This window comes from Rhinichthys klamathensis, unplaced genomic scaffold (genome assembly GCF_029890125.1).
Source record: "Rhinichthys klamathensis goyatoka isolate OS25496 unplaced genomic scaffold, OSU_Roscu_1.1 h1tg000393l_1, whole genome shotgun sequence".
Lineage (NCBI taxonomy): Eukaryota > Metazoa > Chordata > Actinopteri > Cypriniformes > Leuciscidae > Rhinichthys > Rhinichthys klamathensis.
In genome coordinates, this window is record NW_026606895.1 from 762,304 (window position 1) to 780,978 (window position 18,675).

General features: G+C 39.5%; 3 protein-coding genes across 4 annotated transcripts; all 3 read right to left on the reverse strand.

Moving 5' to 3' along the window:
• Positions 1–456: 456 nt before the first annotated feature.
• On the reverse strand, positions 457–2,833 carry LOC130070052 (lysozyme C-like). The gene is made up of 6 exons (XM_056234329.1): positions 2,665–2,833; positions 1,776–1,965; positions 1,467–1,673; positions 1,255–1,315; positions 852–899; positions 457–550 (listed from the first exon to the last, which is right to left on the reverse strand). Exons 2-6 carry the CDS (start codon positions 1,954–1,956, stop codon positions 457–459), a joined length of 591 nt encoding a protein of 196 aa, XP_056090304.1. The 5' UTR covers positions 1,957–1,965; positions 2,665–2,833.
• A 1,681-nt stretch (positions 2,834–4,514) lies between these two features.
• Positions 4,515–10,196, reverse strand: LOC130070074 (uncharacterized). Its single transcript, XM_056234354.1, has 6 exons — positions 10,104–10,196; positions 8,137–8,326; positions 7,638–8,039; positions 5,303–5,363; positions 5,071–5,112; positions 4,515–4,895 (listed from the first exon to the last, which is right to left on the reverse strand). The coding sequence occupies exons 2-6, from the start codon at positions 8,315–8,317 to the stop codon at positions 4,826–4,828; spliced, it is 756 nt and encodes a 251-aa protein (XP_056090329.1). The 5' UTR covers positions 8,318–8,326; positions 10,104–10,196; the 3' UTR covers positions 4,515–4,825.
• A 4,843-nt stretch (positions 10,197–15,039) lies between these two features.
• LOC130070083 (uncharacterized) lies at positions 15,040–18,586 on the reverse strand. Of its 2 annotated transcripts, none has more exons than XM_056234366.1 (6): positions 18,421–18,500; positions 17,560–17,842; positions 17,140–17,475; positions 16,261–16,330; positions 15,854–15,889; positions 15,040–15,187 (listed from the first exon to the last, which is right to left on the reverse strand). In XM_056234366.1, exons 2-6 carry the CDS (start codon positions 17,831–17,833, stop codon positions 15,118–15,120), a joined length of 786 nt encoding a protein of 261 aa, XP_056090341.1. In that variant the 5' UTR covers positions 17,834–17,842; positions 18,421–18,500; the 3' UTR covers positions 15,040–15,117. The 2 variants fall into 2 exon arrangements, with proteins under 2 accessions (XP_056090341.1, XP_056090339.1); XM_056234364.1 differs by having other exon boundaries at positions 15,041–15,187; positions 17,560–17,835; positions 18,421–18,586.
• Positions 18,587–18,675: the final 89 nt, after the last annotated feature.

An 18,675-nucleotide genomic window follows, 5' to 3' on the forward strand; every position in this document is an offset into this window, starting at 1 on the left:
TAATTCAGGGCACAATTCAAACGAGATCAAAATATTTGTTGCCTTTCGCCATTGACTACCATATAATATTTTTCCGAAATAAGGTCCCATGGTGGTCGACCGGAAGGGAAGGGACTTATGCTCTCTTTATCGGGACACTGGCGGCTTCAGTTCTCACCAATGGAAGAGAACGAAGGCATAACGCACTCTCCTTTCCGTAGTCCATCTTTTTTTACAGTCTATGGTTTAAACACACACTGGTCCCACCACCTTCATAGTGACCTCATTAACATTGAATCAAAGCAGTTGCCATGGGAACATCGGACTGTTTTGTTTTTAGATTGACAGAAATCATGCAGCGATATTGTAGGCAATGGTAGTCAGTATATACATATATTGATTTTGTAAATCACTGGTACAAATCTACAGTTTTACAGCAGGTCAGAAGAGTACACACTGTTGTTTCACTTAGTGAAATCAATCAGCAATTGGTGTTGTTGCTGTCAGACACTCAGCGAAATAACGAGAGGGAACCACAAAGCGACACTCCTTCACCAAAATAGTGTTCAACCTGTAACACACACACAAAAAAAACTGATTTTACTTCTTAAGCCTTTATACTTGAGGTAAATAATTAGATTAATAATATATATATATATATATATATACACACACACAGACATATATATATTTACTAATTTAAATGCGACTAATCGATTAAACAGCACTGGGTTTACATGTTTGCAAAATTATAAATAATATATAGGCCTATATGCAAAAATAATCTCGCAGACTATTGTGAAAAAAAGAGACTTCTGCAGACTTCTTTTTGCATATATAAAGGATAAGAAATTTGATTATTTTCAACTTACGTTACAAGTGGAAGAGTGATATCAGAGGCGTTTTTGGGTTTAGGTTTACTGTGAAGAAAGAAAACATGTTATGTAATAAAACATATTGAACGTTTATATATTTGCATACAGGCCTTAGACTTAACTTTTCCTTCGCATGCGCTTTTGCCCTATTGCCATCCAGTAACTACACTGTCAAAAATGCTTTTTATTTGTAGTTGTAATCAAAACAAAGATTATTGGAGTAGTTTTACCAGAAAATACCATTTCAGTCTGTCTACTGCAGAATGTGTTAGTTGCCATTTCTTTGTAATTATGTGTAAAAAATTTAGCAATTTCTGAGTGAAATCAATTTCAAAGTAAATCCTACACAAAATGTTTTTCAGTGCATGAAATGAGATCATAGTGTGTGTGTGCTACTTACATGCTGCCAATCACGGCCTTCAGGCAGGCGATGTCATCTGTGACGTCATCGTCAATCAAAGCTATTGGAGGAAACAGAAAAGAGTCAAAACCTTATTCAAACTGGCTCACTGTGAATGCTTAGAGAGCCATAGGAATCTGCCAGTTTTTGAGTCCAGAAATTCACAAATCATTGTTTAGGATAGTGTTATGATTGGTGTGGTATTTTCTCACCAGAGCAGCTCATTTTGCAGACATTGAGCGATGGCATCATGCCAGAATCACAGGCCTGCTGATCACTGAGCTGAAACACACCGTACAGCTGCCAGACGGGCCGCCGCTTTTGATGCCCAAAAGAGTGGATCTCGTTCTCTTTAGGCTTGGCGGCGATGGCTTTGACAAAGCTGGTGTTGAAGCCCGAGGCATTGGCCTTGCAGACAACTGCCACAGAACAAAGGAATAAAGGGTGTGAGGCTGATCAACCTTTTATCTGCACATCATGTGACATAAATATATGGATAGAGAAGGGAATCTGTTACTCACGTCTAGCGATGAGATCATCCACGGTCATTTTGTCTCCCATGGCTCTAATCACCTGAATCTGAGCCTCCTCGAGCTGCTTCTTCAGCTCACATTTCCTGAGAATCCGTCCCTCAGTCGCACTGGACACCAGCAGAACCAGAGCCAACGCCGCCAACATCTTCACTGAGAGAACGCTCTTCATCTCTGATATCTGGAGGTGAAACGCAGAGATAAATGGGAAGCTTCTTTTCAGTCAGTTGTGTTAATTCGGTTGCACAGAAGCGCATTAAAACGACTCTTTATTTTATGCTGATCATGCAAAAAAAAAAAAGTGCTTTAAACAATGCATCACGGCTGATTATATCGATTAAAGCAACAGTAAAGACATTTATAATCTGGAAAAAATTATATTTTAAATAAATACTGTTCTTTTGGGCTTTCTATTCATCAAAGAATCCTGAGAATTCAGTTTCCATAAAAAAGTATAACAGTTTCCATAAGAATATGCAACACTGATAATAATCAGAAATGTTTCTTGAGCATCAAATCATCATATTAGAGTGATTTCTGAAGGATCATGTGACACTGAAGACTGGAGTAATGATGCTGAACATTCAGCTTTGATCACAGGAATAAATCACATTTTACAATATATTCACATAGCAAACACCAATTTCAAATTGTAATAATATTTCACAATATTACTGTTTTTACTGTATTTTTGATTAAATAAATGCAGCCTCGGTGAGCAGAATAGACTTCATTCAAAAACATTCAAAAATCTTACTGACCCCAAATGAACTATACTGTATATTTGTTGCAGTCACAATGACCAGCAAGGCATTCCCTACCAGTTTGAACACAACCTGCAATCAAACTGCTGGAGGAACCGTATTAAAATGACTCTTACCAGATGTTTTGTTATTGGATGTTTTGTTGTCTTCGGATGTTCCTCAGTCTTCACTGTCCTTCTGTACTGTGACCCATCAGACTTATATATGCTAGAGTCGTCTCCACCTCAGCTGCACCTGTGCTTTTGGTTCATCCCAACTTTAATACTTTTAATTCATTTAACAATTAATATATTTTGGTCTGAATGTGTGTCAGGGAAAGATGGTCTCGCCCTGTTGAGTTTTGGTTCCTCCCAAGTCAAGTCAAGTCAAATATATTTATATAGCGCTTTTCACAATACAGATTGTATCAAAGCTGCTTCACAGTATCAATCAAAACAACTTAACAGTGTTTGTTTATTACTGGAAAAAGACATCCAAGTTTGGTAGAGCTGATCAGTGGTATGATGGGTCATTTAATTTGAATATCCCCAATATTCAAATTAAATGCCAAGGTTTCTCCATCCACCCAAACCAACCTTGACAATTGCTGTGATGTGACATGCAGGTCATTTTAGTTGGTATCTTTCATATAATTTCCATCTGTGAGTGTTTCTGGAGCTGATGTTGCATGACTGCCACAGACATATAATCGAGGACGGAAGTCACTTTTTAAAGCTTTAAATCCTCACTGTCTTTTTCTTGGGTGTATCTGTTGGTGGCGTGAACCTGACGATTCCCTGTGAAGACTTAATGCTTTTGTGCAAAAGTGCTTTATGGGCAAGGCGTTGTCATCTAAAATAGCCGTTTCTAGAAACTCACAATGGCTTTAGTCAAGAAATTATTTCAACCAAACTAATTTAAGGATCATTTAGGACTTAATGAATTATCCGATGCAAATCAGACTTGTTCTTCAGCATTGTCACAGTAAATGATTTGCAGCTTACGTTAGAGTGTCAAAGGCTCATGCAACTTGCAAATGTATGTAGGAACAGTGATGCTTTACTTGCAAAGAATGCCCAGTAATTCAGTTCTTTTTAAAGTTTTATTGGCATTATGCTTTTCACAATACATTTAGATCCAAAGCTGCTTTGCGGGTATAGTGCCTAAAAGATGGTTGGTTGGTTTAAGTGGATGAAGAAGAAACTTTGGGAGGAACCAAAACTCTCCAGGGAGAGACAGTCTTTCTCTGAGACGAGCATCAAATATTAATCTCAGCATTAATGGTGGGATGAACCAAAAGCACAGGTGCAGCTGCAGGTGGAGGCGACTCTAACATATATAAGTCTGATGGGTCATAGACAGTGAAGACTGAGGAACATTTAAAGACTCTCATTCATCTGTATCTCCAACAACAGAACGTCTGGTAAGAAATTAAATGTTTCACAAAATGTATTGTGCATTGACAAAATTAAAATATTTATGTTGTTTAAATAAAATGTATATTGAAATTAATATTGTTGAATACATGTATAATAAAATTTATGCAACTTACTAAAATAAAAATGTATTTATCTGATTATTAGTTTGGTTGTTTGCATGATCTATGCTTAGTATAAAATCTATGCTTATTATATTTCCTCATTCCACTCCATATCAATGTATCAACAACTAGATAAAAAAAAAAAATCCCCAATAATTAAGTTCATAGTTATTGTAAATTACTCTGGAATCCTTTAAAGGGACATAGTGATGGGGGAAAAAATATATGAGATGGTAGGGAAAAAAAATTATGTAAATGCTTTTGCATTCTCTCCCAAATGTTTTGTGTTCCCCCGAGAAACTTTGCATTTGCTCACAAAACCTTTGCATTCCCTTGCAAAATGTTTGTCTTACCCCAAGACACTTTGCATTCACTTGCAAAACTTTTGCCTTCCCTTGAGAAACTTTGCGTTCACTTGATTTAATATAATAAGGAAAAGAAAAGCACTCCAGTTTTTGATTTTATTGTTTATGATAAAGTGACAGTATTTAAAAGCCCTCAGCAGCAGCAACACAATTATATTAGGCACAGTAATATATATTTAGACAGAACATTCACAGTATTACAGCAATAAACTAAAGTGTCTGAATGCACAAACTCACTCTATTAAAACTCATTGGACATTTAATAAACTCACACAGATACCGCCACCGTCATATTGACCTCATTACCAGAGGTATGGAAACCACCAGACTGCTGTGTTTGTAAGTAATGCAGTAGGAGGACGCGAGAGCGAGTCTGTTGGTCCGTCTGGTTTTTTAAGCACAGTCTGCGAAGTACTTTGAGGGAACGACAGATTGACACTCCTTCACCATCAGCGTCTCCAAACTGTAACACACCATAGACAATCACGCATTGAACATTCAGGCCTGATTACATAGTTCAAGCCTCAAACGCATTTGTATTTTGTATTATTGAAGCTGATATGGCAATGCATTTAAATACAATAACTAAATTTATGATTTGTACAACTGTACTTTAATCAGTAAAACTATAAACTTACAACTTATTAACATCAGTGGGCTTGTCTTTGGGTTTGGATTTCCTGTTAAGAGATAACACACGTAATATTTACAGTTTCAGTTCTTTTAAAATATGTGTTAACAATTTTTTTTTACTATGTGATTCTTATCATACCAAACTAACATGAAGAAAAGCATGTCCTGCTTTGAATTATTAGTTTAAACACCATTGGTAACTACAGCAAGCCTGTGTTTGAGCTTGTGTGAACTTACATGCTGTTCATCAGGGTCTTCAGGCAGGCGATGTCATTGGTGATGTCATCATCAGTCAAAGCTTTTGTGCAATAAAAGAAGAAAAATAATTCAAAACCTTGCTTAATTGGCTCTTTGATTAGTTTTTAAACGTCCACAGTATTCACTCTCTTTCAGATTTTCAATGCAGAAATTAAAAACACAATGTGGGTCATGATAAATGCAGGTCTTAAGTGCTACATTTGATATGCAGTTTTGGCTCTTTGGCCGTGTTTACAGCTGGTATTAGGATGCACTTTGGTCGATCGGATCACAAGTGGACGACACTAAATACAGGTGTAAACAGGGCTTTGAGCTCGTCCACTTTCCACCACTTCCAGAGGAAGTTGAAAACACATTTGACCGGATTGCTTTCGTAGTGTAAACGGTCATGTGGTCGAGTGTGTTCAAACAGCCACAAAAGACCGTCTTCTCTCCATCTACTGATCTAATGCATGAACATTATGAAGAGCTCTAGCCAGACGGGGTTTAAACTATCGGCTGGAGACTCAAGTTTGGTTTAAAGATGAAAAACGTACCAAGCACAATGTTCTCTCTATATTCCTGATCTCTAACACACACTCGCAGCGTTCGGCTGATCTTGTGTCTGTCAGAGCAGAAACTAAAGCTGATGCTCTCCGTGTTTTTCCGTCTCTCCGGTCGCGTTCAAATGTTAATAGCAAGAGCTTATTTCGTCCATTGATTAGATCGAAAGATCTGAAAACCCAGACATTTACCCGCCCATAGACCCTCCCCTTGAGGAAATCAGGACAGAAGTGGTTGAAAGTGGACAAAAGAGACGGATTAAAGGTACAATATGTACGAATTTTGTAATAAAATATCCAAAAATCACTTGCACAGTGTGATGTATTTCCTGCAGTTGTGTACTTACAATATCCCAAAAGTCTCCAAAGATTTTTTATTTCAGAGAAATTCCCATTTTAAATAAGTGGCCGTCCCGGATAAAAATGTCGCGTGTCAATGACGCAATATCCGCGCTATCCTCGGTTTCAGTTCATACTGCCTTAGCCATGACGTAACCATGGCGACAGACGTGGACAACTGCGTAGTGCGTAACGTTTAGCGGCACGCAGTTCTTGTTTCTTTCAAACATAGACCATGGCAAGCAGACTTTGGGACAAACGAGGAGAAATGCAGCTTTTGCGTAAGTTCTGCCGGGAAGACTCAATCATTACGTCACTGTTTACCTCCACTTATCCAATCGTGCTCTAAATACTCGTAGTATAAAAGGTCGAAACTTACACATGTATGAGTTTGCAGATGCTGACGCTTCCATTCACCTCCATCCTTCCCTCCACCACCAAGATGTCCCTTCTCCTCCACCCTCCCCAACACCACCACCAGGATGGTCCCGTCCCATAAGGGGGGGTCGGCTGCGCCACTGCCTTCGTCTTCAGGCAGGACATGCAGATTCCGTACCCTCGGAATGCGAACTACGGACGGGGCCTACGGCAAATAACTTTATATCATTTTATGCTTGCTGAGCTGTTAATACTGGGAACGGCATTATTCTCCCGAGTCTTTCTGGTTGAACTAAAATGAGGATCAATGTCAGCGTGGCGTTTTGAGATGCCGAGAGCTCCACGTCCGCGACTAACTTGGACTCGACAGAGCTTCACGAGTCACGACTTGACAGCTTTATTAGACAGGTGAGCAAATATACATGAAACAAATCAATGTTATATAACGTTAGCTCAACATGATGAAATGTTAGAATATGGTCAGTATGTTATTCTAACGTTGATCTAGCTTACTGCTAGTTTCGTATAGCAACGAACTAACACGTAGTATAACATTATAACTTTCAACACACATTTAAATGCCGTTTAGTGTGATAGTGTAACGTTAGACCAAGTGAAGCATCGCTGCGTTACCTCACCAGTTTAATTCGTCTAATAAACTGACCTGTGTGAGTAATCCAGCACTTGCGTGTAGTTCGGTAGAATTAAATGTCCTTATTCCTTTATATCCGCGGGACTCGCGTGTGATATCTGTCTCTTTAGCAATCGCGACCTGCTTTATACCACTGTAATGTTAAAAAACATGAATGTTTGCACTCATCCATAAACATTATTAGATTCATCAGCTTGACAGCAAGTCCCATCATTCAGCTCATCACTGCGTCATCAACCTACGCCTTTGTTATTGTTGGAAACTGCGCCCTCTTGTGGCGAAAAAATCGTACATATTGTGCCTTTAAAACACCAGGTGTGAGCGGGAATGTGTCTCCCTCGTCTACTTGTGATCCGATCGACCAAACCGCATCTTAAAGGTGTAAACAGGGCCTTAAACTCACCAGAGCAGCTCATGTTGCAGACATTGAGCGACGGGATCATGCCGGAATCACAGGCCAGCTGATCACTGAGCTGAAACACGCCGTACAGCTGCCCGAACACTTTGGCAGTAGCGTTCAGGTGTGGATGCTTGGTCTCATGGCCGGACCCCTGTGGTCCTTTAGTGGGGTGGTCCTGTGCGTGAGGCTTGGGTGGGGCTTGTGTGTGATTTTTGGGTGGGTCCTGTGCGTGAGGCTTGGGTGGGGCCTGTACGTGAGGCTTGGGTGGGGCTTGTGTGTGATTTTTGGGTGGGCTTCCAGATTTAGCCTGAGGTGGAGCTTGAGCTGGTTTATTCTCCTTATTGTCGACCATCATGGCTTTGACAAAGCTGGTGTTGAAGGCTGAGCAGTTGGCCTTGCAGACAACTGCCACAGAAAGGAAGAAAGAAAGACATAATTTACATAAAACATGGCAGTTTGGCATTCTGGAGACAGAGAGAAAAGCTGAAAGAAAATGACTCACGACTAGCGATGAGATTTTTCACGGTTATTTTCTTTCCCATGCCGGTAATGTCCTGAAACTGAGCAGCGTCCAGCTGAGCCTTCAGCTCACATTTCCTGAGGATACGTCCCTCAGTCGCACTGGACACCAGCAGAACCAGAGCCAATGCCGCCAACATCTTCACTGGGAGAACGCTCTTCATCTCTGATATCTGGAGGTTAAACACATTAGATAGATCCAGAGAACTCTGATTACATCTTCAAGTAAAGACAACAGATCAATACTGCTGTGGAAAGGCAAAGGACCTTAACTTCGTGTTTGGTCGAAAATGAGTTATTGATATTTTTGGCACATTCTAGACCTCCTTTATCATGCGGATAAGTATCTTGAGTCAATTCCGTTGTTTTTTCGAGAAAATAATGGGTTGTCTAAACAGTAACTTCCAAAAGCCCATGAGAAACCAAGGCAGAACACCGTAAAACCAGTTACCGCTCTCTGGCTTTGTTTTGGAAAGCTCATATTGAGTTACGGTACTCTGCCTTTGTTTAGCCGTGCGTCAAAATGAAGTTACTGTGCTGGCGTTCTATTAAATAATGCTACCTTTCAGAAGCTGGTGTGTGGAGAGCGTTCTGGCGCACTATGGCTGCCGTCGCATCATCCAAGTGGATGCTGCACATTGGTGGTGGTTGAGGAGATTCCCCCTTCCATGTGAAGCGCTTTGAGTGCCTAGAAAAGCGCTATATAAAAAATGTAATGAATTATTATTATTATTATTATAGATTGTACGGTGTTCTGCCTTTGTTTTACTCTATTTAATATTGAAATTACGATGTAGCCTGTGCACTTTGTACAGCTGACATCAGTCCCTGTAACTTCTGATGTCCTCAGAGCTTTGTCCTGCTAAAATGCGGTCAGAACAGAATATTGTTGGTTACAGGGTGAGGGATTGCGCATAATTTTACTCATTTCCTCATTTTGGCTATTTAAAGCAACATTAAGTAACTTTTCCTCTGCGGTCGCCCTACAGGTTGGAAGCGGAATTGTCCATTACCGCTGTCGTAAATAATTTAGCCTAGCGCAGCCTACTGTCGCACGCTCGCTCGCTGTTTATCCAGCACCGGCTTTGGAATGAACGATGTCCACAGACAAGGTAGAGTATGTTGCATGATTTCACGAAAGCATGACGTATTGCGACATCAGAAACGAAGAAAAACAAAATAATGACTATCAATCAATCAATCAATCAATTTTTATTTATAAAGCGCTTTACAACAACCAGAGTTGATCAAAGCGCTGGACAGAGACAAAAAGTACAGGAGAAAAAATAAAAGAGTGAAATATAAAACAATACAAAAAAAAATACAAACACATCAATAGCCAGACTATTGTAACGCTTGACGTAAAGCAAGTCAAATTTGTAGTTTTCTTATGTCTCATTAGAACTACAGAAACGCGACCCGATCTGGCAATCTTACATAGCGTGGTTATAGCTAGCAGATATAGGACCGCAAAGCAAATCCAGAAGTGCCTTTCACCCTGTTACGACTTAATGAACCACTGAAATGATTTTGGAAACATTATTTTAAGGTAAAAAAAATCTTACTTTGCTTTAAAACAGTATAATTGGCCGGTGCGTCATGTCTTAAAGCAACAGCAGCCTAATATACCGGCTGCCAAATAATGAGATAATATTAAAAATATCGTTATGGCAGTAACTTTGAAAAACCACTAGCCACAGTGGCTGGTGAGCAAAAAAGTTAATGTCAAGCCCTGCATATAATAATAATTCAGCAGAAGCTTTCATCCAAGGTGACGAATTTTTTTTTTTTTTCAATATATATTTTTACTTTTAAAAAAAAGTATAGTATCACCAAAGTCAGTCAAAACAATTTAGTTTTTTTTTACAATAATCACCTCGGAACATCTAATTATTAATTTGAGGGAAAAACATGAAGTAAAGTATCGTGAAGAATTGTCAAGCGTCTTACCAGACTTTCTGTTGAAATGATGCTTGTTTGAGGATCTTCTGCTCAAGCTTCAGTGTTTTTCTGAACTGTGGTCCATCTTATATATGTTCGAGTGACCTCCACCTGTGTGCTTGGTCCATCCCATCATCACGGGGAGATCGTATTACTGTGATGTCATTCATAAACAGATTGGAAGAAAATCACAAATGCTTGCCAGGGTTTTCAGGTTGTCAGCTTTGTCATTTTTATTTATTTGTTTGCACTATTTCTCCCCTGTGATTTCAGTAGAGTTTTGAAGCTGATGTTTTGTAGCTTGAGCCTTTGAGCTCTTTGTCTTTGGATTATGAGACACACACACACACACACACACACAATAGAGGACAGTGTGTCTCTCTAAAGCCCTGCATCTTTACTCTGTTTTGTTTGGGTGGATCTGACAATGGTTTTGGTCTAATTAAAGGATAATTTAATTTAAAATCATTTAAAAGTTTTAAATCAGAGTTTGATCTCAGGAAACTTAGATATATTTGTCTCTTTTTCCATGCAACTTTACTTATGGCATGCTGATCATTACATTTCAAACACTTGTGTTTAAGATAGAATAAGCTAACTGTTATAAAAGCTTTATTTTTTTAACTTCAGATGCTTTACTGGTGCAGTATGACAAACTTTAGGTGGGAATTGTCACCCTTTCAGTATAAGTATCTCAATCCAAATCTCTGAGCTGCGGTGTAAGGGTTATTTGAGTGTATTCAAATGGTGCACAAATACTGTGGGGGAAAGGCTTGCTTTGACCTTTTTCCTGTTGTTTTCCAGCATGTAAATAGGACAAATTCCACGTGGCACAGGACAAACAGTAAACGTGATAAAAGAATAAACAATTTTGTAAGCACAATTTCAATTATTATTTCTCATATTTTTTTGTGAATATGCAATCACCTCCTTTTAAAATGTTATTTTATTATATAAACACAGAATTGATTTAATTGCACCTGATGACTGTGTTATTCAGCTCTGATCTGAGCGGGGTTGCCAGTTCTCCATAACAACACCAGCCCAATAACCAATCAAATACAGCCCAATGCGGGTTTCCCTGTCAGGGGCCGAATTCATTGCCGAAATTGTATGTATCCACGGGAATAAAAATAAACCTGCGGCAACAATTTAAAAGTAGTCCGTGGACTTGGCAACACTGGACTTGAGAATGATCCAAGTCAAGGCACCTTGATTTATAGAGCGCTTTTTACAATACAGATTCAGTTTCAAAGCAGCTTTACAGAGATAACAGGAAAATAATGCAACCAAGTTTGTTTCTAGAAGAAAATAGCGTCATAGTCCAGCTTAAGTAAGTTCAGTGATGGTTCATTTTTGTTGTAAAAAAGTTATTAATTTATATACTTGTTGGGAAGAACAAGTACACTGCCGATTTTGCAGGTTTTACCACTTACAAAGCATGTAGAAGTCTGTAATTTTTATCATAGGTACTCTTCAACTGGAATCTAAAACAAAAATCCAGAAAATCACATTGTATGATTTTTTAAGTAATTCATTTGCATTTTATTGCATGACATAAGTATTTGATACATCAGAAAAGCAGACCTTAATATTTGGTACAGAAACCTTTGTTTGCAATTACAGAGATCATATGTTTCCTGTAGTTCTTGACCAGGTTTGCACACACTGCATGGATTTTGGCCCACTCCTCCATAAAGTCCTTCTCCAGATCCTTCAGCTTTCGGGGCTGTCGCTGGGCAAAACAGACTTTCAGCTCCCTCCAAAGATTTCCTATTGGGTTCAGGTCTGAAGACTGGCTAGGCCACTCCAGGACCTTGAGATGCTTCTTACGAAGCCACTCCTTAATTGCCCTGGTTGTGTATTTCAGGTAGTCGTCATGCTGGAAGACCCAGCCTCGACCCATCTTCAATGCTCTTACTGGGGGAAGGAGGTTGTTGGCCAAGATCTCACGATACATGGCCCCATCCATCCTCCCCTCAATACGGTGCAGTCGTCCTGTCCCCTTTGCAGAAAAGCATCCCCAAAGAATGATGTTTCCACCTCCATGCTTCACGGTTGGGATGGTGTTCTTGGGGTTGTACTCATCCTTCTTCCTCCAAACACGACGAGTGGAGTTTAGACTTTTTGGTCTCTATTTTTATCTCATCAGACCCCATGACTTTCTCCAATTCCTCCTCTGGATCATCCAGATGGTCATTGGCAAACTTAAGATGGGCCTGGACATGCGCTGGCTTGAGCAGGGGGACCTTGCGTGCGCTGCAGGATTTTAATCCATGACGGTGTAGTGTGTTACTAATGGTTTTCTTTGAGACTGTGGTCCCAGCTCTCTTCAGGTCATTGACCAGGTCCTGCGGTGTAGTTCTGGGCTGATCCCTCACCTTCCTCATGATCATTGATGCCCCGCGAGGTGAGATCTTGCATGGAGTCCCAGATCGAGGGAGATTGACCGTCATCTTGAACTTCTTCCATTTTCTAATGATTGCGCCTTCTCACCAAGCTGCTTGCCTATTGTCCTGTAGCCCATCCCAGCCTTGTGCAGGTCTACAATTTTATCCCTGATGTCCATACACAGCTCTCTGGTCTTGGCCATTGTGGAGAGGCTGGAGTCTGTTTGATTGAGTGTGTGGACAGGTGTCTTTTATACAGGTAACGGGTTCAAACAGGTGCAGTTAATACAGGTACTGAGTGGAGAACAGGAGGGCTTCTTAAAGAGAAACTAACAGGTCTGTGAGAGCCCGAATTCTTACTGGTTGGTAGGTGATCAAATACTTATGTCATGCAATAAAATCCAAATGAATTACTTAAAAATCATACAATGTGATTTTCTGGATTTTTGTTTTAGATTCCGTCACTCACAGTTGAAGAGTACCTATTAGGGGTGTAACGGTACACAAATATCACGGTTCGGTACGTACCTCGGTTTTAAAGTCACGGTTCGGTACGTTTTCGATACAGCAAAAAGAAAGAAATGCCAGAGAAATTTCTTATTTGTTAAAAGAAAAAAAATATTTTTAAATAACTGAGTTTTCCTACATCTTGAAACTTTCAGGTTTATAAATGGGGGTCATCTTTGAAGGATGAACAAAAAATGTTTTGGTCATCACATTAAAAATAACATTTAAATATATATATATATATATATATATATATATATATATATATTTATTTATTTATTATTTGAGTTTTGAAGAGCTGGAAAAAGATGTGTGAAGTACTTGAAAGCAGTTCACTATTCCAGCCAAACTGGTTACAGTTAGTGTTAGCCTACTATATTAAATCCATGGTGAATGTTGCTGGTCTGTGGACGTAAAGTATTACTAGTTCATTCACGGCGCAATATTTCTCCTGGTTTCCACGTCAGCGCTGTTTGATCTAATAGCGATCTACGGTTAATAACGGAGAAATGTGAATGCTTCTCACTAGATCTCGCAGTGCTGTTATTACTTCAGTGGCGAATTAAAATGTTTTCTTTACTGGATCTCTTAGCGCTATGTTGTAACAGTGTCGCTTGATCGAGATCGGCTCGCGCTGCACAGATGCTGCTGGTCAAACGATCCGTGAAGCACAATATAATGAGTAGCGCAGTTTCGTTCCGCTTTCATTACGTTTGCCATTTGATGTTGCGCAACGTTGTGGTGATCGCGCCAGCGCGAATTTTGTCGGCAAGAAAAATGGTCCAAGGAATCGTTCGGTTTGTATGCGTACCGAACCGGAAGCCTCGAACCGAAACGGTTCAATACGAATACATGTACCGTTACACCCCTAGTACCTATGGTCAAAAATCACAGACTTCTACATGCTTTGTAAGTGGGAAAACCTGCAAAATCGGCAGTGTATCAAATACTTGTTCTCCCCACTGTATACAGCCTCTCTGGAGAAAACCGTGATGTCATCGTCCAGCTCAGTTCTCATATAATGGTGTCAATGCAGGCAGATCAATAATATTGTTGAATATTAAATGTCCCCAACTAAGCAAGCCAAAAGCCAAAGGCGACAGTGGCAAGGAACCAAAACTCACTCAGGTGACAGAATGGAGAAAAAACCTTGGGAGAACCCAGGCTGAGTTGGGGGCCAGTTCTCCTCTGGCCAATGAATGAACAGTGTATGATTATGATTTAGGCAGCATTATGGGTCAGATTTCAGGGCTCGACAATAAGGACTGCCCGATGGCCTGACAGACTGACTTTGACCTGTAATGCTGCCTGAATCCAAAGAGCATACTGTGTACAAAGCAGTTAACATGATCAATGCCACAATTTGCTTATGTAATCTAATATGTCTCTGCTAATGGGAGGAACGGGCGTTGCACAATGGATTTGGTTAAATAGAGTTTATTTTTTATTGTGAGTCATTATGAAGCTTGAGGCAGGTGCTCAGACATAGTGGGAAAATCAGACACAAGAACATAAAACTGAGGCTACACAAAAATAAATGTTTTGCGCCCTCCAAAAAATGAATAAAACATCTACTAACATTTTTGGGGGGATTTAAATGCTGTAAAAATAATAGAGAAAGATGGTGTAGTTACGACGTCTACCAGTTAACTAAACCATGCAAAAACCAACTAAATCCTGACTTCTTGAATGGTATACACTTGCTTCGTGATGAACAAAACGTTTGTGTAAAACGCCAATGAGAAATTTGAAAGGCTTTCAACCTTTCACTCATGCAAACTTTGATTTTTTGATGTTTTATTGTGAAGACAGACTTAGACAAGGAACTCTTTTATGAATATTGTTTTATTTGCATTCTGAGGTATGCTATTGTACATGTAGAAGCAATGATCAACATAATTGTGGCTATTTTGAGAACATTTTCCAAGCGCATTTTGACAAGGAAGAGTGAAATACAGGACAACACATGTAGAGATCTGAGAACATAATGTGTATGTACAGTATGTGAACAGTAGTTCCTCTGTGAAAGACTTTCAACAAATGTTGTCATGGTTGCAACCATCAAGTGTTGGGTTTATTACAGTAATGCATCAGGATGAAGCTGGACAGAAGAAACACTGAATGTGTTAGACACACTCAGCAAAGTACTGCAACGGGTTGACATTGCGGCACTCCTTCACGCACAACATGTGCTTCCTGAAAGACAATAAACACAAACTTGTAAAACAAGCTTTACATCTTGTATGCATTATTGCTGTAGCTTATCTTAATGTTGTAGATGCTACTGTTAACACAGGAGCATCCAGTTTATGTCATTTACATAAGCAATTGCCTTCTAACATATGTGACTAACAATTGACTCCAGATCAGTTTGACTTTATCATGTTGCTTAATGAGATACTCTTATAAATATTAGAAAACCATATAGCAAAAATGCATATTTTCAGATATGTTTTTATGTTTTTATATTTCAAGACCAAAAGGTCCAAATATATTGCTAATATTGATGAAAATATATATGTTTTAGGTACTTATATTTCATCATATATTTATTTATTTTGCCCAGAATATATAAAAAAAAAATGTTGCATTTACCCAAAATGTATATTTTGTACATGCGCATGCACACACACACACACACACACACACACACACACACACACACACACACACACACACACACACACACACACACACAAACACACACACACACACACACACACACACACACACACGATATTTAAGCTAAATGTGTTTTTATTCCCCTAAACCTTCTAAGCTTTCAGGTATTGAATAAAATCTAAATATATTTATAATCAGTATTTCTCTTGACTCGTGCAATCTTTCAGTTGTTTGACTTACTTCTTCTTGGGCCGAGGAGCGAAGACTGGAGCAGCGCTGTAAGAAAACAGGACCAGGAATATTACTACATATGCTTCTAAGAATATGCTTCTATTACTTGTTAAATTATTTAGATGTTGGGTAATCGTGAAAAAAAAAAACATTTTAGTTTTATTTTATTTTAGTTATATTAGAATGTTCCACAATGAAAACATTTGGCGATTTTCAATTAAAACGCATTGCTATTCAAAATCATTTTGCAGATTTGAAGCAACAGCGACCATTGGCAATGCTCTAAAATTGAGCTAAGTCATGCAAATGAGTGGTGACTACTAATGGGAGCCTAGACTGTGATCATGTGATTAGCGAGACCCTGCAACTGTTATAATTGACTACTGATTTGTAGATGTGAGAGGTTGACAACTTACGCATTGGTCGCGCTGTCCAACAGGGTCTTCAGGCAGGTGATGTCATCCCTGATGTCATCATCAATCAGAGCTTTAGAAGACAAAATTTACCAGACGTCATTCAAAGTTGATCTACAATGATTGTGAAATTGTGATGAACCTGGGCTATTGTGTATATTGGGTCAACCAACACAAGCTGACAGCAATTCATAACTATTTTAGGTTTTGGTGTATTGTTTGTATTGTATGAATTCGTACAATCACACTCTTACATTTTTCTACAATCCGCCTACGCCCCAGTTAGGTTTAGGGTGGAGCGTCACGCTCACCTTTGTCTAAAAATGTTGTACACTTGTACAAATCACATTGTACAACTGTACATACAAGATTGAATCTAATTGGTTTCAATTACATTTGTGACCAGTCACATGAGACGTCACTCAAACTTGACATACTGAAATTGTGATGAAACTATAGGCTAGCCGCTTTTCCACCATTGGGCCGAACGGTAAGGAAAGGTTCCAGTTATATTTCCACTTGAGCTTGTTTACAAACTGTTCTCGACCCGGAATTCTCATTCCGGAATGATAGAATGGATGACATCAGAAACACCAGCGATTTCAAACCGAGTTTTTGAGACTGTCTTTGGTTCACTGCAGTTTTAAGAAGAAAATACTCAGCAATGCTGTCGACTTATGAATTTGCACATGGTTTGTCTTAAAGCATATTAAAAACACCACATAGACATGTAAACAACATTAAAAACTTGATTTTCACCACAGGGGGACTTTTAAAAAAAAGTACTCGTTTTCGTTCAAATCATGTGCGAATTCACACAAAATCGCTACCTTGTAAAATAGTTACGTTGTCTCATGCGAAATAATGTATCATGTGACTCACCACTGCAGTTCATGCGGCAGATGTTCAGACTCTGTCCGGATCCGGAATCGCACGCCACGCGATCGCTCAGCTGGAAGATCCCAAACAGTTTTGTGGCAACTCCTGAGTTTTCGCTGGAATCCTCTTCTGAACTGTCTCCAAACATGCTAGGTGGATTCCTGTCCCGCCCCCCACCAGGAGATCTCTTTCCTCTTCCACCGGGACGGCCCTGACCAGGTCTTCCCCCTGGTCTTTCATTGGGTCGTTGTGCTGGTCTGGGACGGGAATCTGCTGGAGATCCGATGGCGGTGACCAGGTTGGTGTTGAACTTTGACACACGTTCAACAGAACAGACGACTGAAAGAAAGACAGAAACGCCCTTTGCTTACATTTGTACCATTGCTAGAATTCAACTCGTAGTGTTTACTCTCATAAACTTACTTTTGGCGATGAGGCCCAAGTCTACAGTTGCATTTCCAGGCGCAGTCCCATTTCCAGGCAAACTTCCAGTCCCATTTCCAACAACACCTCCGGTCACGTTTCCAACCCCAGAAGTGACATTTCCAGGCCCACTTCCTCCCTGATTTCCTCCCAGACCCGCCTCGAGCTGAGCCTTCAGCTCACATTTACTGAGAATCCGTCCCTCAGTCGCACTGGACACCAGCAGAACCAGAGCCAACGCCGCCAACATCTTCACTGGGAGAACGCTCTTCATCTCTGATATCTGGAGGTTAAACGCAGAACAATGAATACGTCCAAAGAAACAATCCCAATCTGCAGTTTAACTTAGTCTACTCTCTTCAAACTCTGTCAATCAAATGCTCGCAATGAAGGAACCTAACAATCAGAAAAAATGTGCCAAGATTGTACCCTTAGGTTGTCAGCACTGGGGCAGTATCCTCAAAGGTACATCTTTGTACCTTATTTACTCCTAAAAGATTAGTACCTTAATAGCACATATTACTACTTAAAGGTATAATGCATACTGTATTATTTAGGGGTAGATAAGGTACCGTTTTTGCCATTTTTCTGACAATGTTTCAAGCTTGGTTGGTCAATGTTTTGGCTATTTAAATATTGTTTTTCTAATAATTCTGCTCTTTAGCAAGGCAACGGGTTGGTCTAGACTAGAGGGACGCTCATGCAACTAAACACTTTGCATTAAATCTTCTACAACCAAATTGGCTTATTATTACTGTTGCATATTTTAACATAGTTATAAAACATGAAGCATTTTTAAATGAGAGCAATATTTGCTGGTAAAGCATTTTATTGTAAAGAGAGTTCAGAAGTGATTTTTACCGGAGAGGTTATTGTCTGTTGTAGATGTAGATCTAGTCTTCACTCTTGCTTCAGTCTGGTGTTTGATTCCACCGTCCGCTCCGCTGTGTACTGAATGCATGAGTGTGGGGATTTTTATACTAAACTGACGTGATGAGCTCACTGCTTCGAGAACTCACTAAACCTGTTGAAAAACCACTACACCACTTGGATTCCAAACACAAATGGCATGATTGCTTCATAATTTAGAAATCCAGCGTGTGATGTAACATTGCA